General features: G+C 40.4%; 1 protein-coding gene across 1 annotated transcript in view; it reads right to left on the bottom strand.

The window, feature by feature from the left end:
- Nucleotides 1-19,053, bottom strand: part of PRRG1 (proline rich and Gla domain 1) — a 31,941-nt gene extending 12,888 nt beyond the window's left edge. The window contains exons 1-2 of the mRNA XM_084521379.1: nucleotides 18,975-19,053; nucleotides 3,076-3,125 (exon numbers count right to left, since the gene is read on the bottom strand). Coding sequence (XP_084377505.1) covers nucleotides 3,076-3,085 — 10 coding nt within the window. The 5' untranslated portion in view covers nucleotides 3,086-3,125; nucleotides 18,975-19,053. The remainder of the gene's footprint in view (nucleotides 1-3,075; nucleotides 3,126-18,974) is intronic.
- Between the last annotated feature and the right edge of the window lie 238 nt (nucleotides 19,054-19,291).

Below are 19,291 nucleotides of genomic sequence, written 5' to 3'. Positions count from 1 at the left end.
ACTTTCTAAGAATCAGTTTGCTACTTTTTTCCTTAATCATCTAATTTGAATACAAAAATAGGATTTGCCTCAAGTCTACAAAGAAAGGTCACTATACTTTCCCTTTCTTATAACTTAGATGTGGTAGCATTTTTCAGCAATGAAGATATTACCACAGTTAGGCTCACCCACTTCACGTTAATTTTATTCTGTTAAGTCTCTGTGATGTGTGTACTTTGTTATAAGTCATTAGGCAGTCATCTTCCTTTTGAAAAAGATTAAATATTTGAAGATTAAACTGCAATATACCAGTCATTCCTATGCTTTCAGTTGAATACATGTGCATGCACCACACAAATTGCATTATTCATAATGCTGCCAGAGATTCAGTGCATAAAACTCTGCGACTGCTCCTACTGCAATTTTGGTTTCTGATAGCATCACAGACGAATGCAAGAGCATCTCTTCCTGTGTAAGTACATAGTATGAACAACACAAATTAATTTTTAAAAGTATCTCCAAAGGGAAAAAAAAAAAAAAAAAAAGAAAAAGATAGCTTCTTTCTATCTCCCACACAGTCCTCCTGACTCCCCTCTAGGCCTGAAGAACCAGCTTGCTTTCCACATGCCTCAGCAATCACGAAGAGTGATGAGAAGGAGGATTTGGCTACATCAGGAAGCCAGCATGCAACCATGTATATGGATGAACTGCCCATGCTCTACCCACTTCTCACCAACTCTTGTGGGCATTCATGAAGTAGAACAAGCTACAGCCAAAACTCTCTTAAAAGTAGTGTCACTGAAGAGTAGATAATGCACTGTAAATCAACAGTTTCCCTTCCTTCAGAGGATAAAACATAGGGAACTTCATTTCACACATGGAATCCATTTTGAAAATAGAAAACAGAAGAACTACGATAGCTTTGCACTGGATGCAGAGGGAAAAGAAATAGAGAAAACATACAGGTAGCTGACAACATCCTGTTTTGAAACTTCTGGCTCCCAGGAAAAAAAAAAAAATCTTTGTTTTTACATGCACTTTCCAATTTCTCAAAGAAACAAACACAGTGAAGATTTAAAAGCTGGTATACTATGAAATACTGCATTCACTACAGATTGTCATAAGTTTCTACGTAATAGTTTAGTTTTCCAAAAAAAAAAAAAAATATCCAAAAAACCAGCAAAGCATAAATTTCTCCTGCAGAATGCATTGACAAAGAACAGCAAAGCACTAAAACAATTCAATATTCAAGAATGGTCAATATGGAAGAAAATTCACCTTTTTTGTTTAGCAATTCACATTCAGAAAGTCTCCTCTCACAATACAGCATAGAAAATGCATATCTCAAAAGGAAGAAAAAGCCCACTGAGGATAATAAACCCCACACCATGTTAACCCTGAATGTATCTGCTAAATAACGCTCTGTGATTAGTCCAGACCAGGAATGGCTTTTGACCCTGCCATACTGGAAAGAATGAAGTATAAAGTCGTTCATTTGTTTTGATCTGACATCTTTAAAGCTCTGCATACCCCTTATGACTTTAAATCCTTATTGAGAAGTCAATACCAAGGCTGCAAGGAAACAAAAACATGCACTGATCAAAGCACTCTTAATGGAGATACTGATTGAAATGCAGTGATTTAATAAGAATCACTCATTGCCTGATGAATCCTATGAAGAGAGATAATGGCACCATATTGCAGAGATCATGTTGACTTGTTAGTATTCTATGACTGTCATCATGGAGACATTCTGTTATAATTACAGAGGAGGGTGTAAAAAACAAAACAAAACACTTTTTGGGTTGGATTGTCCACCTAACCAAGCTATAACATAGCTGAATTCACTGCAGCTGTTACTACAAAGCTGAAAATGATTAGGGAAGAATGGAGTGGCAAGAATAAAAGAAGTACAATTAAACTTACTTTTTCACTTTGTCAAGGAGATTAGCTTACAAATTCAGATAAAGGAAAAAAATCAAAATAATGATTTTGGTATTAAGATAGACACAGAAACAATCTAAAATCTCTTCTTCCTCCTCATATTTTTATAGAATATAGATGAAGGTATACAACTACCAAATATAATGCATTGGAATACGTTTATTTCTCAAACATGCTTGCACTCAGTGCTGTGTGTAACTAATACTTGTTTTTTTAGCAAGCTCTTATGTATCAGAAAGCTACAAAAAAAAACCTTTCCAAAGTCTTCATTTGACATCATTTTTGGAGAGAGTAATGTAGTCTGATCAATTTATTTTAAGTTCTCAGGAAAACCTGTGGTTTTCTATTCACACAGCAAATAGATATTCTAGCAAGGTGAAGGTCAACCAGAATCAAGAAGAGTCAGGCAAGGGCATGAGTGAGGATAAACATGTCTCAGCCTGCCAGCTGAAGCTATCACAAAGAAAATTGGCTTCAGGTCTGTAGCGACAGAGAAATAGGGAGCTGCAGTGTGGGAAAAGTATCCTGATACACAGAAATGCTGCAGAAGCAAAGCCAAGGGCATTGTGGACACCAAAGCCAGCTCTATTGAGGCTGCTGTTGACACTCCTCTTTTCTGACTCTTTACCAACACCCAAGCAGATTAAAACCTCTAGCAAATACTAGAAGTAAGCACTTTAAATAAAAAGCTGCAGCTACTGATAAATGTGAGTCTTTCTGTAGGTGATCTTAAAACTATTTGGTTTGCACAAGGGAGAGCAAAGAAAAAACATTTTGATCATCTACTTAGAAAGCTTCTGCTGTGAGAACCTAGTTATTGAAACAAGCTTAGCATGCAAGGCTGGAAAATCAGCTCTGCAGTCTCTGCTCTGCAGCCAGGTTTCAAAAGTCCACGAATGAGTTTGTGATACTCATTATTATGGTCCACATATATATGTCAGAACAGTAGTACAATTCCAATTCAGTTTAGTTTGGACAAACAGCTCTATCATATGTAATACCAAAATCAGTTCAATAGCACAGAACAATTTTTGTGCAAATTGATTTGGATTTTGAGTGGAAGAAAATTCAGGGGGAATGCTTCATGGGGAATGCTTCAAAGCTTCACAAGCAAAAGTAAAGAGTACACATTCATATCAAAGTTAAACTTACCACTATCCATGATGATTACTGTCAAGGCACAAAACTTGCAAATATCAAATCTGAAAACGAAAGAGGAAACATCCTGTTGAGTTTGTGAATCATGATGTACTGGGAAAAGTTTATAATAATATATGGGAATCGAGAGAAATGCATCATAGCATTGGAAACCCTGTGGTAAAGATTTATCCCATTTTGAGTTGTATCACTCCTGCATACATATTAGCCTTGGTAGTATAAGAGTACTATCCAACAAATGATGGCTCTTGAGAAAGGGTGAATGCTTCAACCTTTTTCAAAGCATTTCATATTTAGAATAGACAAAGATACTTGTCTGAAATATGTATATATAATTTTAAAATAATCTGCAACCTCTGTTTTACCCAAATCAACTTAAAAGGTTAAACTACTTGTATCTTATCTAAGATGCAAATTCACTCTGCAGAGAACATCATGTCAGCTCATTACCTCCAGTCTATGGATCAGATTTTTGAGATCAGAATGAACACATGCAAATTCAGAGGCTAGTGATTAAAACGGGATGCCTGCATTAAGTTCGAGGGTAGCACAAGACCTGCAATTTGGCAAAGGATCTTGCCATACATGTAAGGATCCCAGCCTGGCCTACAAGAACTTACATGTACATTATACCTCATCTTGGAAGGAGAACAGACAAAAGATGCACTCAGGCAAGAAAAGGCCTGAAGCTCTTTGTACCCACCAGGCAGAGAGCCAACAGGAGCCACACCTGAAGGCTGCAATAGCTAGCTGACAGACTGTTTTCAGTTTCCTGGAGTCTTCATTAGTATGAGAAAAGTTATGAAAATGAAAGCTTTCAGCAAAGGACTGGAAAGGTGCAGCTGTCTAACCAGGCTGGTAGAACACCACATTAAAGTTAAAGGTTAAAGGTTTTTTTACTAATACATTACCAACTCTTAAAGATTAGCATTAGTTCTACTTCAGAGACCAAGTTACACATCAACATATCATCCCATACTCCTGCCCACAATCTCCTTAAAACCAAAACCTCATAGACAAACATCTCCATAAAAAAGTGTTAATAGTGTACAAATGTTGGCTGTAGCTGCTGTAATAAAGAGGGAAAGTTAAGGCTTCCAGCACAGCCCTGCCAACACTAATTTGTCTAGCAAGAGAAGGCTGCAATACTTGTGAGAAATGCTGCTGAAGTGAATGGAGCTCAACAAAAACATCCCAGTCTGCTAACAGAACTGTAGGACTGGGACCATAGGAAATGTGAGACAGAGGAGTAGACTGATTTTAAAGCAAGCTCATCAAGTCCCTGTGAAGGTAAATAAATGCAAATAAATAGTGAAGATTAAAGCACTGAAGTCTCACCACCATGTTTAGTATATCATTACTAAGTATGGTAGGGTAACAGAAGCAGAGGGCTTACAATTTTTTTCAGGACATATACAGTCTCCTCCATTAGCCTTACTTTTTCTTAGCAGACTGCTCTGTGCAAAGACAAACACATCTTTGACGCTTGCTTGTTCAATAAAACTGAGATTAGCACAGCTTTCTGGTTAGTCCCATCTTTACCACCCAAATATTTGTGTTGAAGAAATTGCCAAACTTTTAGTAACAAACAGGTCACAAAAAATCTGTTTACTGGTAACTGTTTGTTTTGTCTGAAACAACGTGAGTTACTTTCCCCATTTATTATCCTCCAGTTTCAGGCAGCTTCCTTGCAACAGCTCCTCAAACAGCATTAAGAGCAATAGAGGAGCAAGACCCATGAGCAAGACCACCACGCACCCTCAGCTCAGCAGCTGTAACGCAGAATGTGAAGTGAATCTTGCCAAGCTTCTTCCCTCTAACAGGAACTTCTTTTTATTTTATTAAATTTTGGTTAGTCTTTAACATTTCAGCCTTATCACAAATAATTTGAGGGTGGATTTCAACATTAGCCCTTAAGAAAATACAGAAGATACCTCCCTATCCACACGCACTGAGTCACAACCAGATGGCTCTGCCTACAGGGAGGTTTGGTGAAAATGTGGGCCCTGGTGTCCCTCTTCCCTGCTAAGGGAAGTTTTCCACCAGGAGCTGAGTCTTATATTGTCTAGGTGTGCAGTGCTGCCTTTGCATTTATGTGCATCGTGTACATAAGGAGCTTAGTACATCGGACTATTTGGGAATGAAAATCAGACTACTGACATACAGAGATTGCAAAACTATGGGAAGCATGTAAAAGAGAAAAAAAATACCTTTTTTCTTCATTGGAAATTGATGCTAGTATATTATGAACTAGTGATAAAATGAAGCTTTGCTCAGTTGGCAGCAAAACACAAAAGTTACAGCTCTTCTCACCCTTCCTTCATTACAGAAGGAAGCAGTGCACCCTTCTCCAGGAGACATCACATCCATCTTTCCAGTCACCGTGGTGCAAAAGCTTCCCTTCAGCAGTCTACATTAGATTTATACGGCAATTACAGTATTTAGAGATCCCTCAAACTAATTATATCAATTTTCCTCCAAATGTGCATCATTCTTTTTTATGCTCCCCTGCCTTCCCTTGCCCCTCTCTGTATCTATCCAAACCTCTTTGTTTCCCAGCCTCCTGCTCTCCCTCAGCTCCCACAACTCACAGTCAGTTTCCTCCATCCCATCACCTGCTGGGCAAGAGGCTGATTTGGGACCCAGGCACTGATTGCCCTGCTGCTACACAGGCAGGACAGAAAACTTCAGCTCACCCAACAGATTTTCCCACTGCAGAAGAACTTCTTGGGTCTTTGCCCTCTACTTCATCATCCCTTCCCCCAAAGGGAAAGAGATTATTAATATTTCAGTCCTCTATCCCCAACAGTTTTGGTTCAAATTGACTAAATACTTCAAAGATTGTTTGGAAAAAGGGTTTGAATGCAGACAAGTACATTAATCTTTTTCTTTTTTTTTTTTTTTTTTTTTCCCCTTCATAAACCAGCTAATAAAACTGAAGAGGGTTGGCAACACTACAGGAACATCTTGACCTGCTATTGACTCACTTGCTCCTCCAGACATCTTCTTAAATTTAGTTTCCTGCTTTTTAGTCTTCAAGAGCCTCACTGAAGGCTAGGATGGTCCTATGGTGTCAGAGCAATGTTTTCTATATATATTTATATATACACAGACGCACACCAATGCAAGAACAAAGTAGCCACAGATAATATCTTACTAGTGACACTAATGCTTGTTATTTCAGGAAACACTCTTCATCCAAGAGTCAGTCATACAGTAGACGGCATGGGTAGTGCTACAGCTGAGCATTAAGTTCAGCAGCAAGCTGACATATCTGACCAGCGACTGTTCAACAGGGGATCCTTTCTGAGCACATGCTTGACCATCAGTATAATGGTAAAAAATACAAAACAAAACAAAAAAACGATGAATCACCCACCTCTGATAGAAAATATAAAGACTCAATGGGAAATAAAATGAGGTATACAGCCCATATGAGACAGCAAAGGAGATGTATCGAAGCCTGTGCTATTTACCAGCACTACACTACTGTGCTTATCACCAAAGGGCTGTTGCATCTCACTGAGAAGCATTCTGCATGACAGTTTATGATGCTAACATTGAAGCAACAAACTAAGCTGACATTTTTTCCCATAACTAACCTAAGTATTTTTCCTCAATGCTGTAGTGTTCACACTTTGTACACACTATGTATGAGCACGAATCATAGAATATTTTTATAAACTTTTCCCAAGGTGGTTGTCATATGCTAGCAATGCAGCATATCCCATAAATTTGGGTAACTAATTTCAACAACAAAAGTTGTTGGCCCAAGATAATATTTCTGCAAGATTTTGTTGCATTTATTAAAATAACCACATTCTGCTAGCAGGTACTCTTCTCCTGGCTACAGTTCCTGCCCACAAGTTAGACTGAAACTTATGTGCACCACATAACATTAAAGGGCAGAGGATCTGACAGAGGGCACAAGTCTAATTTGCCTTTGCTATTCTTGCTCACTGTCTGTCATGTATTCCAGAGAAAAACAACATCAAGAACAAAGCACATCCTGAAGGAAAGGATCCTTCAGGGCTAACGTAAAGCAGCAGCAATATCTTGCCTCACTCCATTTCTCACTTGCTGCGTTAACAGGGACTTCCAACACTTAAGACCAGCAGGCTTTTCTCCCAACAGGGGAGAAACGTGTACTCCAGTACCCAGGTAGGGATGTGGATTTCTATTTATTTATTTTTCTCCATTCTGCAATACAACCCTAGCAGGGAATACAGTTGTTAAGCCTAGTTTTGTAACCTGTACAATTAATGAGACTACTGGGATACAGTTTACAACCAGATGCCACGCAGAGCTATAAAATTTTTCATACTATAAATATTTAGGATCTTCTGGAGCATTTTATGAAAGCAAATCATTCAAGGGACACTGCTAAGTAAAACATCAGATGTTCAGTCCAAACATAAACAATGCTTTTCTAGTCCCCAGCCCTAAATCGTGTGCAATGAAACAAGTAAAATACTCCTGTGGGAGGTCTGTTTAGAAGAATAAACGAAAACAGTAAATAATTACACAGGAAGACAGACAGTAAGTTTCGAACTACCATGTATTCAAAACGTGGGATGTGCTTACCTAAAAATCCCAGTTCCACCATGTTTGGCTTTTACATCCTTGGAAAAAAAGCATTACCGAAGACTACAGTTTTACTCATTACGGTCTTTTTAGAAGACCTTTTTTTTTTCAAGGAAAAGTGAACACAAGGATTTATATGGATTCAAACACCGTAGAAATATATTGCTTTTTCTCTGAGCAGGAAGTCCACAGTTTAAGTACATGGGAGCAGCAAGGTTTGCCATGGAATCAGGCTGGAAGTAAAGAGGGACAAAACCCATTGGAAACTACTACCAAACGTACAAGATTCACCCCACCCGAGACTACAAAGAACAAGGGTAGGAGTGAAACAGAACTGGAAAAAAAGCCCTTCAGCTTTATAGATGCTATCCAATCAAAGCATTATAGCACATTAATTTTCATTACACAGGGATCGAAACCACAGACTAAATCACTAAGAGACGCTTGTAGTTAGCAGACTGCCATTACGTCTTAAAATCAATAGAATAAATCATCGCTCACAGAACTAGTGCGACAAGTACAACTCTTCACACAGAGCAGCATTTGACAGAGAGAGGGCTGCTCATGACTGCAGCTGGGCAACGCTTCAGATGGCTGAGGCTGAAGTCCAAGTTTCTGCCTCAGCTTCATTACCCATTCTCTGCTCAGTATTTTTTGTCACTTTAAAGCTGTGATAGTGCTCTGGCTGCCTGTTCTCTGGTTACTCACAGGCTCCCACAGTTCAAAAAGGGAATTACTCTAAGTTAAGACATCTATTCCTTCCCCTGCCCTTCAAAATCAGACAGGAACAATTTCCCAGTACACATATTTTGGCAAGCAGGACATTTGTGTAGAGAAGTAACACCACTCTCCTTTTGGCAAGGGAGAGCTTTGGTTAGTTTCATTGTTTTGAATTGCACAGGGACCATCTGGGCAGTTCTTAGGAGAAATAACTGAATGCTTACGAAACCAGCAGTATTGAAACCAAAACTGCACAAATGCTCAAGAGCCCATGCCTTTCTCATCAGCCTCCATAGCAGCAGCTCAGACACTTTAATTTTCTGGAAACTGCCATTGAAAAACGTTGCTTTAGGTTAGACATTACCACCCTGCTTTGGGAATACAAATTTGGAGTATTTAATTTGATAACCCACTTAAACATTGACATTGCAATAATTGATTTCTCTCTCTCTCTTTTTTTTTTTAAAGTGGGAATGGTGCATGATTAAATATAGCCGTCACAGTATGATGTATTTTTATCCTGACTTTGTATGGAATAAAAACCAGTGATAATGTGTTACCTAACCATTCCAACTTCTGCTTCCCCAATACCTTTTAACCAAATCTGACACTGAGATTTCTACTTCTGTGCTCCCACAAGTTTTCCTTGAATACTGATGACCAAGAAGAACAGAGAAAAGCCACTAATATTCTCAGTGAAGTATAAGTCTGGGTTTACCATTTCTAGAAGCCCTTCAAGAGGTATACATGTAGTGCCTTCAACGACTGCAAATCATGACCCATTTTCACCAGCACGAGGTAGGCAGGCAGTAAGCTTACAGCCCCACACCGAACAGACCTTTGCAAGCTGCCAAGTCCAAAAAGTTGGAGAGATGAAAATAGGTAAATAGCACACCAGCACATGGGAGGTCTCCGAGAATACTGTGCTTTGGTTAACAGTCACAAAACAGGTCACAAAAATACACGTTAGAGAATGGAAGAGAACTCAGATTGTTGAAATAGAAAAGTGCAAAAGGTGACAGACAGGGAATCAGCTTCATCATAGTTCTGGTGCTCCACGACCTAATTGCTGTTTCAGTAATGGCTTCCAAATCAAACTCAAGTTGTCAGCTACTTCGATACTATCTATCCTAATTTAAAACTTGAATAGATGGACTCTTATCTGCAACATGGATAATAACCTATACGTACCCTATATTTGTCTCTATCAGTGCCTACACTCATGCAAGGATTGCAGAGCAATAGGGGCAAGTCTGAAAGACAAAACAGTTGGTGATGAGGACCCAATATTAACACAATATGAAAGGTAAAGATTTTCCTTTGCAGTAGCTCCTGCTTGATTCCTTGGGCTGAATACTGTGCGGTTGTTGGGCTGCATTAGGTGTGCTCTCAGAGCACATCTTCGGGTTTACTTTCATCCAACAGTAATTCAGTTTGATTGCTTTGAAATGATTCTGCAATGAGAAACCAAAGCACGGAAAGTGGCGACAATTGGGAGTTTTGCTTCCATAGCACACTCTTAATCTGAACCAAAACGCTCCTGCAGATATGTCCAGTGTGTATGTAACGTGTGACTACACTCAAAGAAGTTAAGAAGCTTTGAGGAAGGAAGCTCTGGATAAACCATGCATCAGCAAAGAATTAAAGGTCGTTACGGGACAGCAGTGAATGTCTGGCAGAACTTCCCATGGCGCTTCTACAGAATCACTTTGACAAACAAGTAGTCAAAAATAGAGGTAACACAAGACTCTCCTTCAAGAAAGAAAACAATCGCTGGGGTGTTAGTTATGAGTAACACCTCCCAGACAGAACCCACCATTTTTAGGACATCACCCAAAAACGTCAGGCTTATCTACAGATGTAGGGGAAAAGAAAAAACAAAAAGCAAACACACACCAACAAGCAAAATGACAACAACAAAAAAAGGCAAAATATTAAAAACCTAAAAAAAAAAAAAAAAAAAAAAAAAAAGGTAACAAAAAATAAGAAAAGAATAAAAATCCCTCAACACAGTACAACAGATTTCTTAAGCCATCTATGCGCTTATCTTCAAAAGCTGTATGCTCCCTGTGGAAATTAAACAATGCTCTGGCTTTAAGAATTCAACCTTGTTAACCCGTTAAACTCTATTCAAATTCAGCTGAAGTGATGTGTTGAACATACTTAAAACTAATTACAAGAAAAAAAACAAACAGCATTGCAAATACACAGGACACCACAGGGCCCAATCGAAGAATTAAAAATCCGAAATGCCAGTGCTTGCTCAGAAAGACCAGAGGGGAAGAAGAAAAAAAAGACACAGCTAATCCGCTAACCTGGTAAGCAGGGAGATAACCTAGCCACCTCCCACACCCTTGAAAAACTGCAGACAAAAAGCATCCCCCACATGTAGTGGAAACCTACTATTACAGACAACAAAGTTAAAATCTGGTTTATGACCATTATAAGCACTTTCAGTAACTTTCTCTCCAATATCTGTTAACAGCTTCTAGAATAATAATGAAGCACACACAGTCAATTTATAATAAGCCAGGGGAACTCCATTATGATCCTTCTGCCTTTCATTTACAGGCAGCTGAAGTTTTAAATAATGCATTGATAAATTCTTATTCTACACTATTAAAGTGGCAGCTGCTAGCTCCTTTCATGAAAAGAACCACACGACCTATATCAGAATTGCTGCAGACTGCTTCATTTAGAGTGTTTTCACCCATTACCTTCCTAAACTAGAAGCAGCTTTGAACGTGCTCTCATTTTACTTTCCTCTCCTGTTCTGTGCTCCTGATTTCATGCAAATGAAACGTTTGCACGTTTTGTAAATTACAAACAAGCCAACCTCCATTTTGCAGTTCAAACCATCTACTGCTGCTTTACAGATAACAAACTGAGGGATAGGAGTCAAAAGCTCCCAACTCTAGTTAGAAACTGGGATGTGAGCAGATTAAAAACATGCTGCTTTAAAAAAAAAAAAAAAAGGTGGAAAAAAAAAAAAAGGAAAAACTCCTTTGTGTTTGAATAATCTCTGTATGACAAACCACTCACTTTAAAGCAGGCAGACATTTTGGGTGATCTAATCAGAACATAGACAGCCTGTCAGGGCAAATCGGTCTTTTGGCTATACACTTGTGACCATACTAGACCAGGTAATTACATTACAGCTATCCATTATTTCTCATGATAGGAGAAGCAAGAGGGCACCCACTGACCTGAGCTGATGTGGATGTAAGTAAGTACAACGACCTTAATTTTCACACAGTACCTAAGTTAGGGGACTTGCTGCTGCAAGGCAGTGTTGAGGACAAACATTGAAATGGCTTAAAAAAAAAAATTAAAAAAAATGGCATACAGATTTGGCAACTTCTGCAACACACAATCTCCAGCTGTATGCTCCAACCCAGGAAGATCCTCATCAACTGATAGTCCAGCAAAACACCAAGAGAAGGATCGCTCTGCCCATGCTCTGCTGTAAGACACCTCCCGTGGCATCTCACCCACAGCTCCTGGCACAACACACAACGCCAGGCTGATGTTTGGGTTGATCCAGTTCCTAAAAAGGATGCTAAAACAGCTAAGCATTTAGCTTCCAGCAAGCTCCAAGTTATTAATACCTAGTTTAGGATCTTACGTAGTTTATGGCCAGACAGCTTCCAAGTGTTTCAACCCTTTCCTAAGGTTCAGGAGCCAGCCAGCCTTCAGATATTAAAAGGTTTTTCAAAGAAAGCAGGTATTATTACATCTTCAGAGGCACCATATATACTTCTACTGGTAACTATCTGGCTATAAAAGAAGGGAAGTGATCTGGTGCCCAGCAAGGAATGAGTAACTCTTCTCCATTCCTCTCCAAAATGGTTTATGGCTGGGTTAGGACCAGGGAAGTAAATACCTGCACATAAAAATCAAGCTGATAAGTGGCAAGTGGTCTCTTCAGCGGTTCCTGCCCTCCACTATCTACAGTTTTCCCAGACTCTGGATCCCACCACTCCCTGCCAAATTGACACATTCAAGGTAAGCAGAAAGTACATTATAACCCTGCTGGTTTTATAAAGCCTTTTCAAAGCATTTATAGGTTAGGGAGGAGAGGCGAAAAAATTATGTTTACTTCAGATTGTGCCTCTCCAGGAAAGGCAAAATACTTTCTTCTCCTTCCCCCCGCAAGTGACATTTAAACATATTTTTCACGGCCAATAATAAAGCTGCTAGCACTGCAGGATACATCAGGGTTGTTGTAAAGAGCAAAGATCTGGCGAGGCGTCACTTGGTATTTGTCTGGTATTGCCCACCTGTGGGATATGAAGGAAAGCCACATTTTATTTGGGATACAAAAATCAGAGAAGGGTCAAGCAACAGCACCTGGGCAGAGCCTGTTCACAAGACTGTAATTTCATTGCACATATGGTGCTTGGCCATTCAGAAAAGGTCAAATGACCATTGCTAAATAAATATGTACTTTTTTTTCCTACTTGGAAATTCTTATATTTTTTCTCCAACACATCTTAAAAAGCAAAACCATGACCCAAATGTCACAAATAATATCTTTCCAGATTTTCCAATAACGCAGGCTGGCTGTACAAAATTCGGCCTCCAACTGTATCAGTCTGTATCCAATATTCAAGCCTTATTTTTGCAGATGGAGGAAAAAAAAAAGACCTGATGATTCTGTACATTTGAAAAATATTATCCTCGACTCCCCAAACCTTTTCTTGAAATTGTTACAATGCTGTGAAGGGAAAGGAGCAATAGCTACTTTATTTCCCTCTAAATTCCTGGTATTTTGAAGTAAAAGGGGGGAAGATAGGAAAGGAGGGAGGGAGAGGGAGATCAGAATGTGCATTTTTGTAGCCAAAAAATGCCTGGATAAATTCATGCATCTTTGCTGCGCACACAATGATTTCGTAATAAATCTAAGCCTGCTACTTCGTAAAGTTTATTTTGCTTTTCTGCAGTGAGGAAAAGGTGAGGTGGATATTCTGCTCTGTAAGTAAATTCCGTTTAGCACTTGGTAGGCCAATGTCTTACACCTCATTTAATTTAGAAAAATTATCCAGAAGCAATACAAAGTAATTTCTCTAGCTTAGTGCAGCACTTTACAGAGAAATGTGCAAACAAAGCCTTCTCTTCCAAATATTTATGCACCATCAGCATGTTTGAATACAAGTTTCCACCCTGCCTGTTTTCCCCTGCAGCAAGGCACATATGACGGCATTTCAGAGCACGTTTTAATGGGATTTTCCAGTCAACCAAAAATCAAATTGCACAGAAGTGCCAGAAGAGTTATATGAAAGCTCTAAATGGATATTTCATCTTATCAATTATATGGTAACTAAAAAGAAGATAATGAGGCACAACTACTTTACTAATTTTTATGAATTTTTGCGTCCCATTAGGGAATTACATAAAGAGCACATAGAAAGCCACACTACACATACACACATATATATTTTAATACCACTACTTCCTCTCCCATAACTCCCACCCCTTCAACCCCTCTAATAGGACTGGGGGGGGTAATGCAGTTCTGTGCCCTGTGCTGCAGCTTCACAACTCTTCCACCCATCTCCCTCTCCCCTCCTCTATACCTTTGCACTCAAAGGCTGCTGCAGAAAAGAAATATCATGTCCTAAACTGCATTTACCACTGAAGCCAACCTATAGGTTAACTAGTTTTGCATTCCTCAAGTTACCTTCAAGTCTCAATAATAAATTAAATTTGGTTTAGAAAGACTGAAATCAAGTACCACTTTTCATTTTAAACACTTGCAATTCTGTAAAAATTGCTAGAAATGCAAAAGTGGAATACTTCAACAGTATTTCTTTTCAAAGGGTGTGAACACAGTTTTCCTATTTTTGTATTGCTTTCCTTTAGCAAGAGGGCTGTGTGTCTACCTGGGTTTCCTCATGTCCTCTAGCCCATTGGTCCTTTTCAATCACCTAATACAGAACAGTAGAAAAGTTCAGCTGTATTCACAAAAGTTTTCCCCAAAAAAGCAAACCAGCCTAGAGGATGGAATCATTTTGAACATCGTAACTCAAGAAAAGACTTGAAGTTACCATCGAAATAAACACCACAGTAAAGCTTTAAATCACAGCCTATCATCGATCAACCACATGGCATAAATCCATAGAAAAAAAAGCCACATGAGTTCCAGTAGTCACAAAACCACCAGTAACACAGCATACACACAAAGTATTTCTGATATTTTCCAGCACCGTGGAAACACTAGAGCACCTCCCAGAACTAGAACAATAAATCTATTGATAATTTCCTACTTCTTAGAAAGTGATTCAGTACATTACACATTCTGCTTATGAGTAGGAAGCATGCAAAAGTACAGAACAAAACCAATTCTGAACGATTTTGGCTTTAAAAATCGGTTTTAAAAGATTTAGGGCAAGAAAAATGTTGAAGTCACTTAAACACTGACATGCCAAATTAATGTGCAAAATTAAGCATATTTGAAGATATGATATAACTTAGTTATGCTGAGAACACACAAAGTTACAATAGTTAATTGTTGAAAACTTTATTGCAACAGAAAGGTCCCCTACCAGCACCTACACATCTAACATTTGTTCCTGAAAGATTTAAAAGGTGGCAGTGGGAGATGCTCTGCCCACCCCTACAAGCTGTACCCCAGCACCTAGAGAATGTGGGAGAGGAGTCTTCTAATGCACACAAATAGATCACTGATATTTTTTTTTAAATTTGGTTAATTCTGTTGTGTACATTTACATAAGAAATACACTGCAGGAGCCATTGGAGAACATTCATAGGCTTTCTGCCCACCAGCAGCTGCATCTCCACTTTTTGTATTTCTGTGCAGATCATTTCACCTGCCCAGAAATCTCAAACCTTTGCCAAGAGTTCCTGAAGACCAGCCATAGCGAAATTGCTTTGACACTTCATTTTATCCAAGACAACACAGATGTGGCAAGCTTGTAGCTGGTCATGTCTTTATAGCTTGGCATAAGGGGCTTTTCCATTAAGGATGAGTGTGTTCACCTTGCTCCTCACTTGGACTTTGCTCCCCCAGACCTATTCACCAGGTCCTTGCCCCTCTTAAAGATCCTCCTTGTGCCTTCCCCTCTGTGCAGCTTGCTGCTGCTCTCTCAGGATGTCAGCAGAGAAAGTTACTGAAACACCGATGCTTTGCTAAGAGTCCACATACATCAATCCCAGCTGAAGCTGCTGTCCAGGCAGGTGGTCCCCCCCACAACAGCCTGCTCCCTCCCTCGAGCCAACACCACAGGGTTTGGCTGGTGGCCCTGTGGCCAGCTGGCCAGAGCTAGCCCAGTGGAAATCCTTCTGTGTGTGTGTGAGCCCACAAGTCACTTTGACTTTCTGTTTTAAAGCAAATCAGCTCCCTGGTCCAGCTGACTGCACACTACTGGGACTACTACTGGGGAGGTGGTCAAAACGCAAAACCTCACAGGGATGGAAGGAAAAAGCAAGAACTCTTGTCTTCAAGCAGCAGGACACACTCAGATCTGTTAAGCCGCTTACAAAGCCACACACTCGGTTCTCCAGCCTAAGCCATGCCTTTATGTTGCTGCTGCCCACGGCCCTGATAAGCACCAGCAGCAAACAGAAAATAGCAAAGTGAGTCCGTTTCACTGCTGATACTCAGACTGCTCAGCCGTACTGAAAGAAAATGTCAAGGGCTGTGCTAATTTCAGCTGCTGCAGGACAAATCTATAGGAAGATGGGGAAGAGCTTGCTAATGATACTGCTGCTGAGACCTCTTTCCCTCAGCAGTGAGAAGGGGGACAAGGGAAAAAAGAACAACCAGGAAGGTGCTTCTCCACTCCCAGCTTTAGCAAATATCTTGGAGAGTAAGACTCTACAAATAAGAGCTGAAAAATACACACAAGGTCAGTAAATAGCACACCGATAAACTTGAAGGCACAGGCAGGTGCAGAAGTTCACGTCTGATGAATGTCCCTGTCTGGCAGCATTCCTATAAACCACCTAACAAAAAACCCATTGAGCTAACAAATTCATGCTTTTTGAGCCCAAAAGGAATAATTCTTCCATGTTGAGTAGTAAACACTTAGAAATATGGCTAATCGTAACAGATATTACACACTAGGCAGTTAATTTAGAGACAGGGATTTAAGGAGGAATTGGTGTAAACTGATCCTTGAAATTGATTCATGGAATTTATTATGACACTATAGGGAAACAAAGAGCTCAAAGGAACAGGAATATCCAGAATTACAACAATAGCAGATAATGTCTTGCTGTAAACAAAAAACATCTCATATAATCTACAGTTCTGTGAAAAAACAGAAGTTCTGCAGTTTCAGGCAAGAAAACGAACTATGCTAACCTATTCCAATATTACCTTTCACATGTCTTCCCTCCGTGTTTTAGTATTACTTAACCTGACCACTGTTGGAGTAATCTTATTGGAGCAGACTGACCGCTATGCTGAAAAAACAGAAGTATGTTGAGTGGATAATCATAAAACATGAGATGCCAACTTTCAACAGTTGTTTCAGAAGCAACGTGAGAAGGTTGGTTCAAATGCTTTAAAAGAAACCCTCCACTGAGCAGGTACACAGCACAGTGCAATGAATAAGTTTTGAGTGATCTCAAGCTTCTAGAACATCTACTCAGAAAAAAATTACACAAGGAGGCACTCTTAGTTTGAGAACAGACAACATTTCATTTGCCACTGTATTGTTTTAGGAGTCTTTGCCCTAAATTCCAACATAATGGAGCTGGGTTGTAGAAATGTTTCTTGTCAGTTTTTACAAATGTATTTCTGAAAAGGTGTGTAACTTTTACCCAAAGTAAAAAAAAAATCTTTAAAAAACGTCTTTAAAAGTGAGCCCCAGCCTGAAACACGTATGTATCAGCTTTCAACAAATACATGACTAGTAAGCCAAAACACAGGGTGTGATTTTAGGTGGTTAGCATGCAATTTCTTTAACACTGTTTGCGGATAGGCTTTGCTTTTGAAATGTAGCTATTTTAATAATGATATTCAGCAACCATGGTTAAAGCACAAGTCACTTGATAATTAGTACCATCAAAACTAATGGCAAAAAGAGAATGGTATAAGCTTATTTCAGACTTTACAAATGAGTCTCACATTTTACTGAACGGGACTCAGTAAATAGAACAAAGGTAAACAAGGAAAAGCCTGGGTATTGTCAGATTAGATTTCAAGAGGTCAAATAGTTACTGACATCTGAACTCAGACAAAAATAGCTGGCAGCAGAACAGACATGAGGTCATTTAATCCACTCCCTTACCAGTTCTGTATTATTTTCTACTGTGCACTGCAAGTACTTTTGTTTATAATGTCGAATGGGAGAGGAAGCAAGGGACGTGGGAAGAGACGGGGGGGAAATCAGCCTGTTTTTGGAGGCTGAAGATAAATAGAAACTAGTGACATGAGCCAGACAAAGACAGCACTCTTGAAACACAGTTGATAGGAGTTTATGAAAGGGCAAGGGAAAGCAGCAGAGAAGTTCAGAATCGAACTGAGAACCTGAAAGCAAAAGACCTTAACAGGATCACACACAAAAAAAAAAATATATATATTTTTTTGCCAATAAGGAGCTGGAGAAAATCAATCACACAAAAGATACAGAACAAGTGAGATTAATGAGATTAACAGACGAGGGGAGTGGATAGGCAAAATGGCTTTTTTTTTTTTTCCCCCCAGTACTCATACTGAATGGTACCAACTGCATGTCCTGTTGCTCCCTCGCCCGCCCAGTTTTTTATAGGAGCTGCTGGGTAAGGGATATGATCCAGGGTCAAAAGCAAGTCAGACTTTTTCTCCCCAGCAGGATTAATCCTCTGATCCACCTCAGCAGATGAATATGGAACAGTTATGCTATTAGAAGGGAAGGAGACCACAGAGGTACACAGGGCAGCACGTGGGAAAAGAACAGGAAAAAGGAAAGGAGCTGCTGTAAAACAACAGGGCAAACAAGCGTTTCACAACAATATGGCCTAAAATAAGCTAACACAGTACTGAAGCATATTCAGTCCCTGCTTTGGCCTCAGAGCTCCTTCGGGACTTGACAGAAGTCACTTTAAAATGCGCATAGTTAGTGCCCATGCTCAAACAGCATTTTAAAGATGTCTTTCTCAAAATCGGAGTGTTTGACTTGTGAAAGCAGCACAGGCTTAGCCCAGCCATTCAACTTATTTGAATCTGTGCACTTAACACAAACCACGGTGGGGAACTCGAAGCCATGAAAACACGCAGCTCCCGGGTGCTCCTGGATCAATCTGTGCAGCTTCACCCACCTTCTCCACACAGGAGCACCGGGATGGTAACTATACAAAACTCCACCTAGACAAGGAAGAAGGGTGTGCATTTACCAAGCGCTGAGGTGTTAACGCGGCAATGGACACAGCCACAGGAGGATTTTATAATTCAATACCCGAAGCAGGGCAATGAACACTGGTTTGCACAGCATTCGGAGAGCAGATCGGGAGGTCACGCTGCCTCCCTCCCAGGCTGCCCAGAAAGCACACTCCTTTACCTTTACGCTCTCCCTGGGCAGTTCTCCCCCATCCCATCCCCTTCCATCCCCTCCCCTGCCCGCTCCCCGCCGCCCCGCACTCACCGCCCGAGGCAGGCGCGGAGCCGCCGCCGCCCCAGCGCTGCCGCTGCCCCCCGGCTCCCCGCCGCACGGCGGCGGCCGCACGGCGCATGCGCCACGGGGAGGGAGGGGGGGCCCTCCACCACCCGGCCCGGGCGGAGGAGGAGGGGGCGTGGTCAATGGGAAGCCCCGCCCCCAAGAGCGTGGCCGGGGGGGGCTTGGTGCCCAGCGGGTTAGGGGCGGGGGTGCCGCCATGTTGCCCTCAGGGGGCTGAGGGGGCGAGGGAAAAGAAATATACAGAATATACAGTGTTTTTCCTGCTTTATGTTGCCGCCGCCTTT

Source organism: Aythya ferina (genome assembly GCF_964211825.1).
Source record: "Aythya ferina genome assembly, chromosome: 1".
Taxonomy (NCBI): domain Eukaryota; kingdom Metazoa; phylum Chordata; class Aves; order Anseriformes; family Anatidae; genus Aythya; species Aythya ferina.
The sequence above is the reverse complement of the archived record's forward strand: the minus strand, read 5'-3'. Positions and strand labels throughout refer to the sequence as shown.